Consider the following 15,507-nt stretch of genomic DNA (forward strand, 5'->3'; position numbering starts at 1 on the left):
CTCTTCAATTTCGACGTAGAAAAAAGTTGTAGTGAGAGGATGTTTTGGGCTGAAACTATCAATCAATCAAAGTATTAATTATAGTACTACACTAAGAGGTCAATTCATGTGCCTCATTCTGTTGATTCCCACAAAACAAAATAAAAGATCAGAGTCAGACTATAAACGTTTCTTGGGTTCAAAACTGAAACTCCAAAACTGAAAAACGTGAAAAATACACCTCAACAACCCTTTTAAAGTGAGGGATATTTAAAATAAACAAAACACTGATAAATTGTGGAGTTTAAAGTTGGGAGCATAAACATACACTACTATATTGCTGTATAGTGGAGACCGGACTGGCTGGCATCGTCGAGGCTTTTATTGTGAATTATATGTCAGTTTTCCGGTATCCTTGAGCCAGCCTTCTTCCTTGGTGGGTTTCCCCAACTGACAGCCGGTCGCTAATAGAGTTAGCCAGCCGCTAAGAGGAGTTGTAACGGTATTGCAGTCGCAGTAGTGTAGCATTGGATTGTATCTTGTAACCTAAAGCTATATATTTATTTTGGAGCGCGACTGGGTGTCTCGGGTGAGCCAACGTCAGCTGAAGAGGGAGTCATCCGTGAATGACTGACTGAGTGTGTGGCTAGCTAGCGAAGAGGAGGGTGGGGACAAAAAAACTTCCAAGACCTCGCCCAGCCGTTGCTTCATTCCAGCAGGCAGCTACTCTCTTGACGGTGTGAGAGATCCACACCACTAAACCAGATAACTATTCAAGGGGAGACTGACACGGTTGTGTCAACCAAGGGTAAAAATCAGTAAACATGTTCAGAAAAAACTTGAAGAAGGACCCCGAGCTGTTTCAGAACGTGTCGGAAGGGCTGCGGCGGCTATACCGGACCAAACTGTTCCCGCTGGAGGACACGTATCGATTCCACGACTTCCACTCCCCTGCGCTCGAAGATGCCGACTTCGACAACAAGCCCATGGTCCTCCTGGTGGGTCAGTACTCCACCGGGAAGACCACCTTCATCCGGCACCTCATGGAGCAGGACTTCCCCGGTATGCGGATTGGCCCCGAGCCGACCACAGACTCTTTCATCGCGGTGATGCACGGCGAACAGGAGGGGGTGATACCGGGCAATGCTCTCGTTGTCGACCCCAAGAAGCCTTTCCGCAAACTCAACGCCTTTGGCAACGCGTTCCTCAACAGGTAAAGCCAGTGCCAGGTCCCGAGACCACATTAAAGAGCTTACACTGAGCAATGTGAAAAATGTAATACACTAGGATTATAGGAACTGGGCAGCAAGAGCCACACAGTTATTTATGAATATTTGAATGAAATGAACATGTCGCGTCAATGTCACGCTTCTCTTAAATTCAACAGCTGTGTGTTAGCAAAGAGTCATAACAACACTTCGCTCATGGTATGAATGCCCCCCCTACAAGTCCTTAAATGTAGCACACTTTTCTCAAGGTAAAGTCGCTTTATGCTGTTGCATAATCTTCACAGCAGAGCCAAGAGTGTGTGAGAGTTTTCCCTTTTCATCATCCAGAGAGAATGCGGATGTTTAGTGTCAATAGCTAGGTGGAGGAGCTCGTCTTGTGTATTGAATAGCAAAGGACAGGAGTTTGCTTTACACCTTGTCCCATTCACAAGAAGTCCTCTCCCTTTCACTCTGAGCCAAATCCTGCCAGTTAACATGGTACCTTGCCCTTCCTCGCGCACTTCTCCCTACCCTGGAAGCACCTGGCAGAGTCACTGGTGACAGACAGTTTTGTCCCAGTGTCACAGTGTGGCCCCTTCAACATACAAATGAGATGTTGCTAGGCAGCAAGCTGACCTTGTTCTGTCCTCGGATTTTGGTGCTATAAGTTTTGTACTCCCTGGTCATACAAGTGTTACCAAATCAGTAGAAAGCGATGGGCCAACTCCCTTATTTCAATATATGTGAGTGTGTCTTATGAAATCTTATCAGAAAGGTTTAAAGGTTTTGGAGTGATAGTCCATCTCTTTGTAGTAGGGTTAAATTGAGTCAGCAGGTGTTTTATGAAGGTTACAGTTAGGTTACAGTGACAGGACATTCAGCTCATTGAAGTTTGATCCACATGCCTGATGGGCGAGAGAATCTGTGGAAACTTCCCAAAGTTTTATGAATCACTCGGTGTGATACCTAGGTCTGCTATTCTCCACAAAGTCGGAGGTAGAATTTTCCTCTTGGCAAAAACTCAGATGACTCAGAAATATTCCTCAGGTGGGGCTCTCAGCAATTAATGCAAGATAGCAACGGCAAAGATTTGGAAATGATAGAAAATGCAATTCAAAAACAAAAGAAAGTGAAACAAAAAAATGAAATAGAAAAGGAGGTATGAAGATGTTTAACTTAATATATGGAATGAGCTCCTCCCAGGTCAGTGTACAAGGTGAGACTGCACAAGCAAGGTTCTATGAGTCAGAGCCAGGTTCTCGGTGAAAGCTAAAACATCTTAATCCACTCTATTGTGTGTGTGGATTTGTAATGACATCAGATGGCTAACATCCGATTGTTGAAGGTGTCACTTCCTGTCGCGGATGTAGCGAGTATATCCCCTTGTCTTCCGGGTAGCCAGTGTGGTGTCAGCCTGCACAGGAGTAACCAGGAAAACAGACGAATAAATAATACACAAACAAATGACTAGCTTCTTGACTGTCGTGATTTTAATCTGTTATTAGCCTCAGATTATCAGGTGAGTCATGTAGCCGTGTGCTGTGTTAGTACAAACACTCAGGTTGACACTTCCCCAGTATGGCCTGTTTCCCATTATCAATTGAAATCCTTTCCTTCAATTGTGTGGAGTGTTTGCTTTATCTTGCTTGAGTGCAAACTCCTGCCAAACAACATCAGTCAAACTCAGAAAAGTGAAGTTATGCATTTCAGATAACAATTTAAAAGTGTGTCTGTGTGTGTGTGTGTGTGGGAGGGGTGTTAGGCTTCACAGGCCACGATTCACTTCTCTTTAGTTTATTACAGACTTGAGGGGAAACCAGATAAGATTGTGTATAAACAAAGACTATTGTCCATCACAGCATCATTTGCCAAACTGCTGGACGAAGTCCTGTGGTATCATGGGACTTGTGGTTCCCTTTGATTTCACTCTGCATCTTTGTCTCAGAGGCATATTCATGCTTGAGTGGTTATGCATTAGCTTAGGGGAAAGCTCACATGATCATACACAACAGGATATGTGCGCATGGCAGTCACAGGTACATGACCTGTTTGAACAGCTCTGTGTATGTGTAGGCCTAATACATAATTAATCAGTTGTGGTGGTGTGTAGCATGGAGCACGCCTACAGCTCGTTGAATTTTTGTCAAGAACCAGATCCAGACAGACATTTGGAACAGAGCTGTTTTTGGCTACGGCTGCGCCAGTTTTCCACTCATGAGGCCAAAAGTATTTGGATTGGCCCTCAGCTGTTGGTTGGTTAAATGTATTTTTACTCATAAAAGTAGATAGGGGGTATAGGGGCAGACTGTGATGGTAGCTCCACTGTGTAGCTCTTTAACCATAGTCATTCAACCTGCAGATTAGCCCTTAACTACCAGGCTCAGACAGGACTTACCTTCAGTATAACCACTTATTTATGAAGAGAGTAAACAGAAATAAGCCATGGGATTCTCACACCTACAGTTCGCTCTTAGAAAAACCCAAAAGGTAACGGCTGGTGTACTCAACTAGCCTGCCAATTTTTAGAGTTCTTCCAACATTTGTATTTTGTAGCAACCTTGTTTCTGATTGCCTCCCACCTCTTGTGCAGTGATTTTGTGCCAAATGTTTCCGTAAAAGTAACTTAATTCTTCTCTTCCACCTCCAAACCTATGTATTTTTTTAGCTCTTGTTCCCTTTTAGTTCAAATGCCGCTGCAGTCAGAGGGCCCCAGTGTGTTTTTGCTCCCTCTGTAAGCCATTAGTCAGTAAAACCAGAGTCAGCAAAGTTTAAGTTCCGCACTAACCCCCCCCCTGCTCTGTCCTGTCCTGGTCATGGCCTGTTATTCCAGGACACTGACTCTGCACTTTGCTGAGATAGGGGCTGACATACTCATGGCCTTACAGAGCACATAACAAACAAATATACATAGGGGTTGATGTAGATATAGCTGTATATACCATATAGATAATTTTTTCACACACACACACGCACTCAAGCAACAAATGTGTAAAACTGACACAGTTCTAACCTCCCCGTCTACATCCCAAGTGCTAACGACAGCCGCCCCGTTTCCTCTTCTCTATGGGAAGCTGAGGTTACGATGTGGGGGAAGGTCATAGATCAGGAGGTGAGCCAGGAGAGGAAGATCTTCTGTTATAAACTGAAACCAGACTTCCAGTGTCACTGGACAGGTCTGAGTTTGAAAATTAACCCAGGTCCAATGCCTCTCAGAGAGGATGGGTTTCTCACATTCTCGAGACACAATCAGACATCCAAGGACTCAGATATTTTCAAGCTCCTGGGCCCCTGTGCCTGGCAGGGTCCTGCTGTTTCTAAGAATTCCAGCTCAAGTTCATCGGAGCATTTTTTCCTACTGTGTGAAAAATGGTGGGATAGATAAATGGAAAACCTGAGCCAAAATTCCAACTGGATATCATACGCCATGAGCTATGAGAGAGAGAGGAAAAAATTGCATGTTTGTTATCTTTGGCAGTCATTATTACTGTATCGTAATACCATACATAGGATCTCCATGCATGAAGTACTGCACTCATATTTTTCTGACTTGTTCATTGTCCTCGGATTTTTCCTTCTCCACCCCTGCATGTGGTATGATATCTGTGTTAGGGTCTGTGGTGTGTCTGGCCTTAGAGTGGTTGCAGCAGGAATGTAAAAGCACGGTTCTCCCGGTCTTATGACCTGGTGCCTCTGAGCTCATGTTGTGAGCTCCGGTTCAGATTGACTCAAAGTGCAGCTGAGCGAGAAGTAGTACTCTGAGCTATGGATACTCCTAACAATCCCCTTCTTTGTCCACAGTGGGACACCGTGGGTTTATGCAAAACCACTCCTTCTCTCTCATGCTTTATAGTGTGTATATCTGTCTGTGTTTTGTGCGTGTAAGGGATTTGGCTTGATTTCTGTTGGAGACCAAAACTCCCCCTTTAAAATTTAAACCCAGTGTCCCAGCTTATAGGAGACCATTGTGCAGTGAAATATTTTGCATTGGGAATGACTCAAGCCTACAATGCATAAATTATAAAGTATTGTCCCAGCGTTTCCCTAACATTCTTACATCAATAGACGCCTCATACGGCTAATATTCCCCCACAGTTCGGAAAATACAACTATATCATCATGTATTTTTCTGTTTTCTTAGTAAAAACAACTGAACTAGATGCAAGTTAGGGTTACAACTTAGGATTACTTTAATTCATGGTTTGCTCTATATATCATCAAAAAAGAGAGAAAAAGATCCATAATAATTTCCCAAGGTGATGTCCTCAGTTAGATTTTTTTGTCCAACCAAAGGTCCAAAAGTCAAACATATTCACTTCACTATTTGTTAAGACAAGGGAAAGCCACAAATCTTCACATTTGAGAGGCTAGAGCCATTAAATATCTGATATTTTTAAATGAAATGACTTCTGAAAATGGGGTAGTGGCTGTACCCTGAACCCATATTTTTCATTTGCACCCAGTGCTACGCCGTGTTTTAGCTGTTTAGCTTTTCCAACAAGGGTATTCCACCAATGTTAATGCCAGAGAGCAAGGAGGTTGTTATTGGAAAGCTCCAGGATAATGTCTGTTTAATGCCAAGCTTATGTAGAAACACTCTCAACAACTGGTTTTCCCACCCTCCCTCTCCTATGCCTCACTCTCTCAATCCTCTCTCTCCTTCTTTCCGCTCTCTTTCTTTTCTCCCCTCTGTGCCCTGCACTGTCCCCTCTTTCATCCTTGCATGTTCTTGACAGGTTCATGTGTGCCCAGATGCCAAACCCTGTCCTGGAGAGCATCAGTATCATCGATACTCCTGGAATCCTGTCCGGGGAGAAACAGAGGATAAGCAGAGGTGCTTCACACACACACACCAACACTTTACCCACTCTCTCACTCGCCTGCTCTCCCTAGTACTACTGCTGTTTAACAGAGCCCCACCCTCTCAGCTCAAAATCCCTGAAATGGTGTAATCAGAAAGCCTTGCACACACACATGCAAAATAAACCCACAGGAAGCTCAAATAGAGATAGGAAACGTGCGTAAACAATCTACATGCTCTTCTTTTCCCTGAGTCTCTCTGGTATTTCTGTTTGGCATGTGTACTACCAAGTCAATTCCAGTCTCACTCATAGTGCTGTCAAACCTGTATTTAACTCTGAAGGCCCTCAGATCAAAGCCCAACCAAACAGGTCATGTAAATCTGATGGAGGCCTTCACAGCTTGACAGTAGCAAGGAGAGAGCACAGAGCACTTTGAAGTTCATTTCCTGTTTCTCTACCTGTGGTTTTCTAGGGCACAATATTCTTTGACATCCTTCCTTCTTTTTTGTTTTTCTTTCTTTCTGTTTTCAGATTGGCCTGTAGCTAGGTGCATATTAAAAAGGCTGAATTAAGACCAGTAACTGAAAGCACTTCCTCTATGTAGCCGTTTTCTGTCATTCTGTGCACCCTCCCTGCTTGTTCTATGCTGTATCATTTGTCACATTATATCCGAGTCATTTCACTGTGCTGTGTTGAAATAAGTCAACTCATATTTTTATCCATTTCTCCATGTGCTCCAACAACGCTATGACCTGCACGGTGACCTCAGAAAAGCCACACACAACGTTTTCCTTTTACTTTTGATGATCAAGCAGAAGATAACAGTGCATCTCAACACAGCTTCTGCTTTATCTACCTCATTTCAGCCCCTTTAAGAGGAAACACACTTACAAGCAGTAGAGTTTTTGTGTACTCTAGGGAAAGGAAATGGAGTAAAATGGCAAACATAGCAGAGAGTTTCCCAAGACTGCTCACCCCACCCCCCCACCACCTGCTTTTCTTGGTTTTATATTGCTATTAATCGAGTTTTGGACTGTCAGAAGCACAAAACAAACTCTTTGAAGACATTAATTTGGGATTTAAGAAATTTTGTTGGGCATTTTTCACTGTTTTCTGGCATTTTCTAGGTCAAAAGATTTAATCGAGAAAATAATCATCAGATTTAACCGATAATGAAATTAAGAGATAGTTTCAGTCCTAATAAGAAGCAGTAGGGGACAAGAGAAGAGCGTGATGGTTGTTAAAGAGACTGAAAAGGCCAAACAATTGACTGTAAAAACAGAAGTGTAAATTAGCGGCATCTGACAAGAAACCAAAGGAAGTGTGTGTGTGTGTGTGTGTGTGTGTGTGTGTGTGTGTGTGTGTGTGTGTGTGTGTGTGTGTGTGTGTGTGTGTGTGTGTGTGTGTCTGTGTGTGTGTGTGTGTGTGTGTGTCTGTGTGTGTGTCTGTGTGTGTGTGTGTCTGTGTGTGTGTGTGTGTGTGTGTGTCTGTGTGTGTGTGTGTCTGTGTGTGTGTGTGTCTGTGTGTGTGTGTGCGCTCATACAGTATGAATGAAAAGACTGGCCCATGACGAGGTGACCCCATCTAAAGAGAGGAGGAGTAGATGAAATCTGACGCCTCATACCTCAGACAGTTTTGTTTCCATACATACATACTTATACATTCCTATTCTTGAACACACACACATTTATTCCCTGTCTCAAGCTTACACACACTCTATCACACACACACACACGCTATCCTCTGCTCTGTTTCTGTATAAACACAGTTACAATACAGGACTCCACAGCCGTACTGTACTGACTGTGTTATATATAAACAGGACCCGATCGGTTTGTGCAGCTGAGATGTGACGGGCACATGCGTATGTGTCAGTACTCAGCATACAGGCAGATATTAGGCTTGCAGCAGGCTACAGGAAGCTACGCTCTTATTTCTGACTTTCCCTCAGTTCTGTAATCTGCTAACGAGCCGTGTGTGACTTGTCAAATATCATAGCCCAACATTTCTGTATTTTTTTTATTTATTTTTATTTAGAGCGGCATGGTACGAAGTTTTCAAATAGCATGACAGTCAGTGACAGAATTTGGAGAAGCATTTCCTCAGCTTTAAAACAGGTTTGACATAAAAACTTGGAGCATTACTGTAGGTCTACTACGAGTCTAAAAGAGAAATTGCATTGAGAAACAATGAAACTATGTTGTCCATTCAAGGAAACCCAGTTTATAATCCTTTGATTATGGATTCATTTTTGATTAGATAAGTAAGTATGCATCACAGCCTGTTCCTTGTGCAGAACTGGTTGATGTCTCTCCTATGGTCACTCCTGATGACATGAATAGCAACAATACTAGCAGATGGAAAAACAGTGATTTCTCAGAGGCTAAGTTGAAACTTTTAGAATTAGTGACCATAACATATCTCTGTGGTACTGTTTAAAGGAATAGTTTGACATTTTGGGATATCAATTTGCCAATATTTCGATAACAAAAGATACTAAAAATGTGATGGTTCCAGCCTCTCAAACATGAGAATTTTTTCATTGTCTTACTTTATTGTAAAATGAAAATATTTAAGCTGTGGACTGAAAAATGGAGTGGAATCATAAATTTGGGCTGTGCCAAGTTGCGATGGACTTTTTTCACAGTTTTTGTTGGGTTGTTTTTTTTCTAGACCAAACGATTGATCGAGAAAATAATTGTCAGATAAATTGATAATAATAAAAATAATCCTTAGTTGCAGTCCCAATTTGTTGTTGTACTTCGGTTTTTGTATGAATTAAACAAACAAGATATAATGTGATAATTAGTGAGTTTACTGCTGGTTGGTGGATTTTGCTCTTTTTGGACAGAATCCGACTAGCTGTTGGCCTATGTTTCCAGTCTTTGTGCTAAGCTAAGTTAACTGTCTGTTGGCTGTAACTATCAGCAAGAAAGTAATTAAGTGAGTTTCCCAAAAATGTTGAACTATTCCTTTAATTATCCAGAACATTTGAATGAAAATGTGGTTTCTAATATAACCAGATTTGAGATTGTCAAACAAAAAATAACTACAGCCTTGTCTTCTTACTTCTCTGATCTCCATCAATGATTGGCACATGATTTTGTCCAAATTTGTCATGAGTGTCTGGGCGTATCATAGCGTGTCCATGCATATCAGTTGTTGATGCTATGTGCTATAAGTAAGTCTAAGCTTGAGCAGCTGTCTTTTCTGTCTGATTCCCTGACACGTGGTTTAAAAACAGACTTAAGAGAGAATGAGCAAATGTTCCAAGCTTGTCCCCACGGGGATCTCAGACTTAAAATATTCCCCTTTTATCCCTCTCCACTTACACATCATGAGCACAGTCTCTCACTCTTTTTTTGCCTGGGGTGTTTTCCATCCCCTACATCCATCTCTTATTACATTTCTCTTTTTCTCTTACTTTCACTTTTACTCACCTCATGTCTTTCTCTTCCTCTCTCCGTCCTTTTTTACTCCTCTCTCTGTCTCCTTCTTCATCTATCTATACCTCTGTCTCATTTTGTCTCTGTTTCTCGGTATATTGATCGATCTCTCTATCTCTCTTTTTGTATACACATGTTTGAACATAGACAAATGACAGCCATATTGGAATGCATGTGCAGCAGATCTGGCGCTGATTGTGCGACAGCCAAGATGAACTTTTAGAGGATCTGCATTCTTTTCTGATCAGATGACACACAGACTAAAATCAGAACCATAATTCTCTCTTCCCCAATTCCTGTAAAGCTCCTTTAGGCAAATGAAAGCTCAGGAAAAAGCTCTGTTTTATGTAATTTGAGTTGCCCCCTTGTTTCTCAAATAACCAAAGGAAATGAGCAGTAAAGTAAGTTTCTATGCTCAGGCAGTGATAGAATTGTGTTTATATTTATATTATATTTACATTTAGCTTAACATTTGTATTTGCTGTCTGTCTCAAATGTTTGTTCTCTTGCTTCCTTTTGCATCTTTCATGACTGGCAAGCTTGTATTCAATTAGGCATATTAAACACTGGCTCTGATAGAGGTCATTTAATTCCCCGAAGCCAATACATTCTGTAGATTTACAAGTCAGATTGTCCAAAGGGATTCAGGTTCAAATGATCTTTACCTCCAGTTGCCTCTCTACTGCTGTCTCAGTATAGCTAGTTAATCTGTAACCAAGGGAAAAAGCCCTGCCCTCTTTAAAGGCCTTATCTAAACATTATTGGATCAACAGGACTTGGAATATGAGCATAGAAGCCACAATTAAACCTTCTCCAACACAAAATTTATTGACTGATTTGAGCCATGAGCTCTTTGTCAAGTTGAACTCTGTATTTGTCCACACAGACTATAAAGGCTTGGGTCCCTCTACCCACTTGGTCACTGTTTAATAATTTGCAGTATGTTGTGGCAGCTAAACTTATAAATATACATATGAGGATTATTAATAGCAGTGAAAAACAGTTGAACACAGAAAATGAATCAATGTTATCTATCTCTTACACCTTCCTGTATAAGCCCTACCCACTTCCTGTATAAATTTAAATACAGATATTTTGGTGAAATAAACAATTACAGGTAGGAGCTCTTCATTGCTGCAACCTTAGTGTTTAGGAATGTCAAAATCCTTGAATCAACTTTAAACAAAGCCAGTTACCAGGCAATATTTGAAGTCATTAGAAGGCACAACACCTTATGCACAGAGCCGTTCTTTTAACAACTGATCTTTTCTACTTGTCTCTCTCCAGGTTACGACTTTGCCGCGGTGCTCGAATGGTTTGCAGAGCGCGTCGACCGCATCATCCTCTTGTTCGACGCCCACAAGCTGGACATCTCTGATGAGTTCTCCGAGGTGATCCGTGCTCTCAAGAACCACGAGGACAAAATGCGCGTGGTGCTGAACAAGGCGGACCAGATCAGCACTCAGCAGCTGATGAGGGTCTACGGAGCGCTAATGTGGTCTCTGGGGAAAATCATCAACACACCTGAGGTCAAAAGCATTTCTTTTTCACACTTGTGCTTTTGTTTATTCCATAAATTTATTTAAATTGATAACATTTTGACCCCAGTGGGATCAAAATGTCTGTTTAAATCAATCCAAGCTTATGTTTATTTCCGACACTGACTGCCAGAACTTGCCTTCTTCAGCTGGTAATAATCAGTTGTTACATACTGGGAGCGGTCACAGTCTGTTAATGTTTTGAGGGGAAAATGTGGCCATCTTAGGAAGATCTGAACAGAGGTCAGATGATTTCTTTCCCCAAGGACGAGAGTAACCAAATAGTGACATATTTTACATTGATGCCAGTCAATGTTCTCAGCTTGTCATTGTAACAAAAGTCATAAGAAAAAACTCTTAAGTGTGTGAATGTAATGAAAGTGAAAGGCAGTTTAATTACCTTCCATCTCAGATCCTATGTCCTTCTTGATATCATGTGACCCGTCTTATGACTTTTCCCTGTTTAGTTAATATTTGATCCAGAACTGTATTCATAAACCAATCCCAGAGAAACCTTTGGATCATATAGACAACTATTCATTGACTTTGAGTGTGTGTTGTATTGTAAAGTCTCTCTACATGATATAAAACACAAAACACTTATGTTTTATAAGTTTATTTTTGCTTCACTTTTAACCTCACAGTCCTGTGTTATGTTGTCATGTATCCTGTTTGTGTTTTTTCCTGGTATATTGTGCCTGTTTACACATTTCAGCAAGATTGCAGTGTTATGTATGTGACCTGTGCAAGAATTTCCTCTAATGTGGGTGTGGGCAGTAAAGTGTACCCAGAGGGACAGTGAAGATTAATGGAGATTAACTTGTGCAAACTTTATTCCAGGTTGTGCGTGTGTACATCGGATCATTCTGGGCACAGCCCCTGTTGGTCCCAGACAACAGGAAGTTGTTTGAGGCAGAGGAGCAGGACCTGTTCTTAGACATCCAGTCATTGCCACGTAACGCGGCCCTACGCAAACTCAACGACCTGATCAAACGCGCACGTCTCGCCAAGGTCAGTATTAATGAGATTTAAGAGTCTACACCCATGCTAGCTGCTCTGTGAGGTACATTGGTGCTTTAAGCTAGAGGCTAACATCAGCATGCTCACATGCTCACATGCTCACAGTAACATGCTGATAGTTAGCAGGTATAATGTTTTAAATGTTCACCATCTTAATTTAGGATGTTAACATGCTAACATTTGCTAATTAGCAGTAAACACAAAGTACAGCTGAGGCTGATGGGGAATGTCATTAGTTTAACAGGTATTTGGTCAAAAAATAAAGTAACTGACAAATTAAGATTTTGACCTGATGATGGTGCTAGGTCAAATGTCAAGGGATGACCAAAATGAAGACAAGTCAGGGGACCACAAAAGTCCTTAGGATTCATCCTCTGTGGACCACTGATAGATGTTGAGATATATTTCCATCAGGACCAAAGTGGTGCACTGACCAACATTGTCATACCTAGTACCATGATGCTTGTGTAGCTAAAAAGCACCTGCTTAAAAAAAACTGCATCAACGCATCTTATTTTCACTTTCTTTTCATTTCTACCTCCTGTGCCCCAGCCCCACAAGAAGAGGATTACTTAAAAAAAAAAAAAGTCCTGTTTTCTGCAACTTTGTTAGTGTGTAGTTTCTAAACTAACCACAGCACAAATGAGTACAAAGTGTGTCTGAAGATTTAGCAATCTGATAAACCAGTAACCTTCTGACATTTACAAGAAGAAAAGAGGAATTATTTGTTGTTTGTGCTACCGGTCTGTATTTATATTGAGTTAATCCCTAACCTTAAAAATCCCCTGCAGACATGTTTTAAGACACATGAAAATACTCTGCTTTAAATAATAATGGCTGACAAGGTTTTTCCACATGAAGTTCAATTAACTAGTTAAAAATAAAATAGAATGTTTATCTGTTTTTTTTTTTTTTTTTTTTTTTTTTATGGTGACTAGGTGCAAGCCTACATTATCAGCTCTCTGAAAAAGGAGATGCCCAGTATGTTTGGAAAGGACTCCAAGAAGAAGGAGCTGATATCCAACCTGGGAGAAATCTACCATAAGATTGAGAAGGAGCACCAGATCTCACCTGGAGACTTCCCCAATCTGGCCAAGATGCAGGTGAGATAAGGATAAATCCAGATGTACACAGTGGACAGTGATGTACTGTCCAGAGTTACAGAACTGATGAAATAACAACTTCGACTCTATTTTTGACATGTTATATAAAGTATTCGGTTCAGAGTAGATTGACCTTCCAACCTTAACTCTCTTCACATCTTTGACCTTTTTTCCTGCCCTTGCCCTCCAGGATGGGCCAGGATGGGGATGAGATTTATTTTTCCTGGTTTGTCAGGAAATCCTGCTTCTTGTATGCTACTCCCATTGGTAGCCATTGAAGACTGACCTATTTCTATCACCAATTCCTGTTTACTCTCAACCCCCCATCCCTTCAGGAGCTGCTGAATGGCCAGGACTTCTCCAAGTTTGCAGCGCTGAAGCCCAAGCTGCTGGAGGCGGTGGAAGACATGCTCGCCAACGACATTGCCCGTCTCATGGCCATGGTGCGCCAGGAAGAGGCCTCCATGCCCAGCCAGTCTGTCAAGGGTGGAGCCTTTGAGGGAACCATGAGTGGTCCCTTTGGTCATGGCTATGGAGAGGGTGCAAGTGAAGGCATCGATGAGCTGGAGTGGGTGGTGGGTCGCGACAAGCCTACATACGATGAGATCTTCTACACCCTCTCTCCCATCAACGGCAAAGTGTCAGGTGCTGCAGCCAAGAAAGAGATGCTGAAGTCCAAGCTGCCCAACACAGTGCTGGGAAAGATCTGGAAGCTGGCAGATGTGGATAAAGACGGACTCCTTGATGACGAGGAGTTCGCCCTTGCCAACCACCTCATCAAGGTGAAGTTGGAGGGCCACGAGCTGCCGCCCACGCTGCCTGATCACCTGGTGCCCCCGTCCAAGCGTGGGACAGTCCTCCAGGATTAGAGGAGGGGGTAGCAGCCTAGAGGTGTCAACGCTTTGCATCATGTTTAGGACTCTCCAGACAAAAAGTCCAACCACAAGCATGAACTGCATCATCTTCCATCAAGCTGCGAGTCTCCAGGCTTCCTGACACACGTGAGGAGGTATTGCTGTGATCTTTTACACCAGAGAGAGACTGGCGGGTTTCGGGGGGGGGGGTCCATCTTTGTGCATTAGGGAATAATGTTCAGCTATCTATTAGAAATAAACGGGGGGGGGGGGGGTTCTGATTTACCACCCAATGAAAGGACATTACTGGATCATGAACTGATGGGTAGTTGGAGGTTGCATGATTGGGCTGAACGTGGATTTGTGCATCCTGTGTAAAAGATGTCTTATAAGCATACAGTCCATATTATTATATGTTGATCCAAAGAAATATAGTTTTTTTCCATTTGGAGAGAGAAAGAGGAAATAAATCAAAACAGCTGTTAGAATTGTTTTATCTATATTTTTGTATTTCCTGACTGTTAACGTTGACTCTTTCCAAATGCTTCCCTTTTTATTATTTTGCCAGATAAATAAAAAGGAGTACTGTACCATTCGACTCGTGGTTATGAGTCTTTCTATGATACATAACATTGGATTGATCATATTAGATGTTTGAATGACAGAAGAAAGCCTTAAAAGAGCCACTAATAAAAATTGGGGAAAATCTTACTAAAATAAACCATATAAATTTGAACTGGATCATACTTTTGTGCTTTTAATTTGTAGTAACTTGTCATTGAGGGTCATGCCAAGGACTGTGTCACTCAGAGGTCATCAAGACACTGTCTTTTATTTTGAAATGCCTTAATTTTGACAGTTTTAATGTGGTCTACTGCCCTCTGTAGGTCAGAAAGACTTGAACCAGATGCCTCAGGAAGTCATGTAAGGCCATGTACCCACAAAACAAGTCGCATCTTACTGCATATTTCTGAGGGGGAATTGAAGACAGTGGTGTAGGCAGACACTTGTTGCATTCTGTGGAGCACTTTAGAGGACACATGGAGGCAATTTACAAAGCTAAAAATTCAATCCAGACTCAGGGAGACGAGCACAAATCATAAACAGAAAGACAGGAAGCTCTCACATGTGAAACTCTTATTTGAGTCTGAATAGAGATGACGCTGGCTGATAATTAATTTTATATTCACCTTGTAAACCTTATAACCTGAACAAGTGTGAATCTGCTTTGTGGTCTGTTTGCGTAATTCAAATAGGATGTAGGAATAAGCACACCAATGGTTTACAGTAAATTTGGTGAAATTATGTGATGTTTTTTCCCATGTGAACCTTTTAATGGGAACAGCAACAAGGTGACTGATGAATTACGTCAACACACTCCCACATGCGTGTCTTTCACTGCATGTCTGGTCATGTGTGCTCACGTATTTCCGCATTTCCACGTCTGTCATCCTCAACTTGGAAACATCAGGTGTCTGTTTGGAATTTGCGTGACCATCGAATCACAGCTGAGAGCACCAGTTTACCTCTCGAAAACTCAATGTGTCATTACATTTCCAT

The 15,507-nt window shown here is 41.8% G+C and overlaps 1 protein-coding gene across 1 annotated transcript; it reads left to right on the plus strand.

Moving 5' to 3' along the window:
* Nucleotides 1-356: 356 nt before the first annotated feature.
* Nucleotides 357-14,545, plus strand: ehd1a (EH-domain containing 1a). The gene is made up of 6 exons (XM_040119774.1): nt 357-1,192; nt 5,921-6,018; nt 10,720-10,961; nt 11,811-11,981; nt 12,929-13,093; nt 13,429-14,545. Exons 1-6 carry the CDS (start codon nt 804-806, stop codon nt 13,960-13,962), a joined length of 1,599 nt encoding a protein of 532 aa, XP_039975708.1. The 5' UTR covers nt 357-803; the 3' UTR covers nt 13,963-14,545.
* The last annotated feature ends 962 nt before the right edge of the window (nt 14,546-15,507 follow it).

The sequence above is a fragment of the Xiphias gladius genome, chromosome 23 (assembly GCF_016859285.1).
Source record: "Xiphias gladius isolate SHS-SW01 ecotype Sanya breed wild chromosome 23, ASM1685928v1, whole genome shotgun sequence".
NCBI classification, from domain to species: Eukaryota; Metazoa; Chordata; class Actinopteri; order Istiophoriformes; family Xiphiidae; genus Xiphias; species Xiphias gladius.

What these genes read in the sequence shown, in the direction of transcription:
- ehd1a (XM_040119774.1), top strand. Translation starts at nt 804, where the DNA reads ATGTTCAGAAAAAACTTGAAGAAGGACCCCGAGCTGTTTCAGAACGTG. An exon ending in AAATCATCAACACACCTGAG is followed by an intron (nt 10,962 to 11,810) that starts GTCAAAAGCATT and finishes ACTTTATTCCAG; the next exon opens with GTTGTGCGTGTGTACATCGG. An exon ending in AACGCGCACGTCTCGCCAAG is followed by an intron (nt 11,982 to 12,928) that starts GTCAGTATTAAT and finishes TATGGTGACTAG; the next exon opens with GTGCAAGCCTACATTATCAG.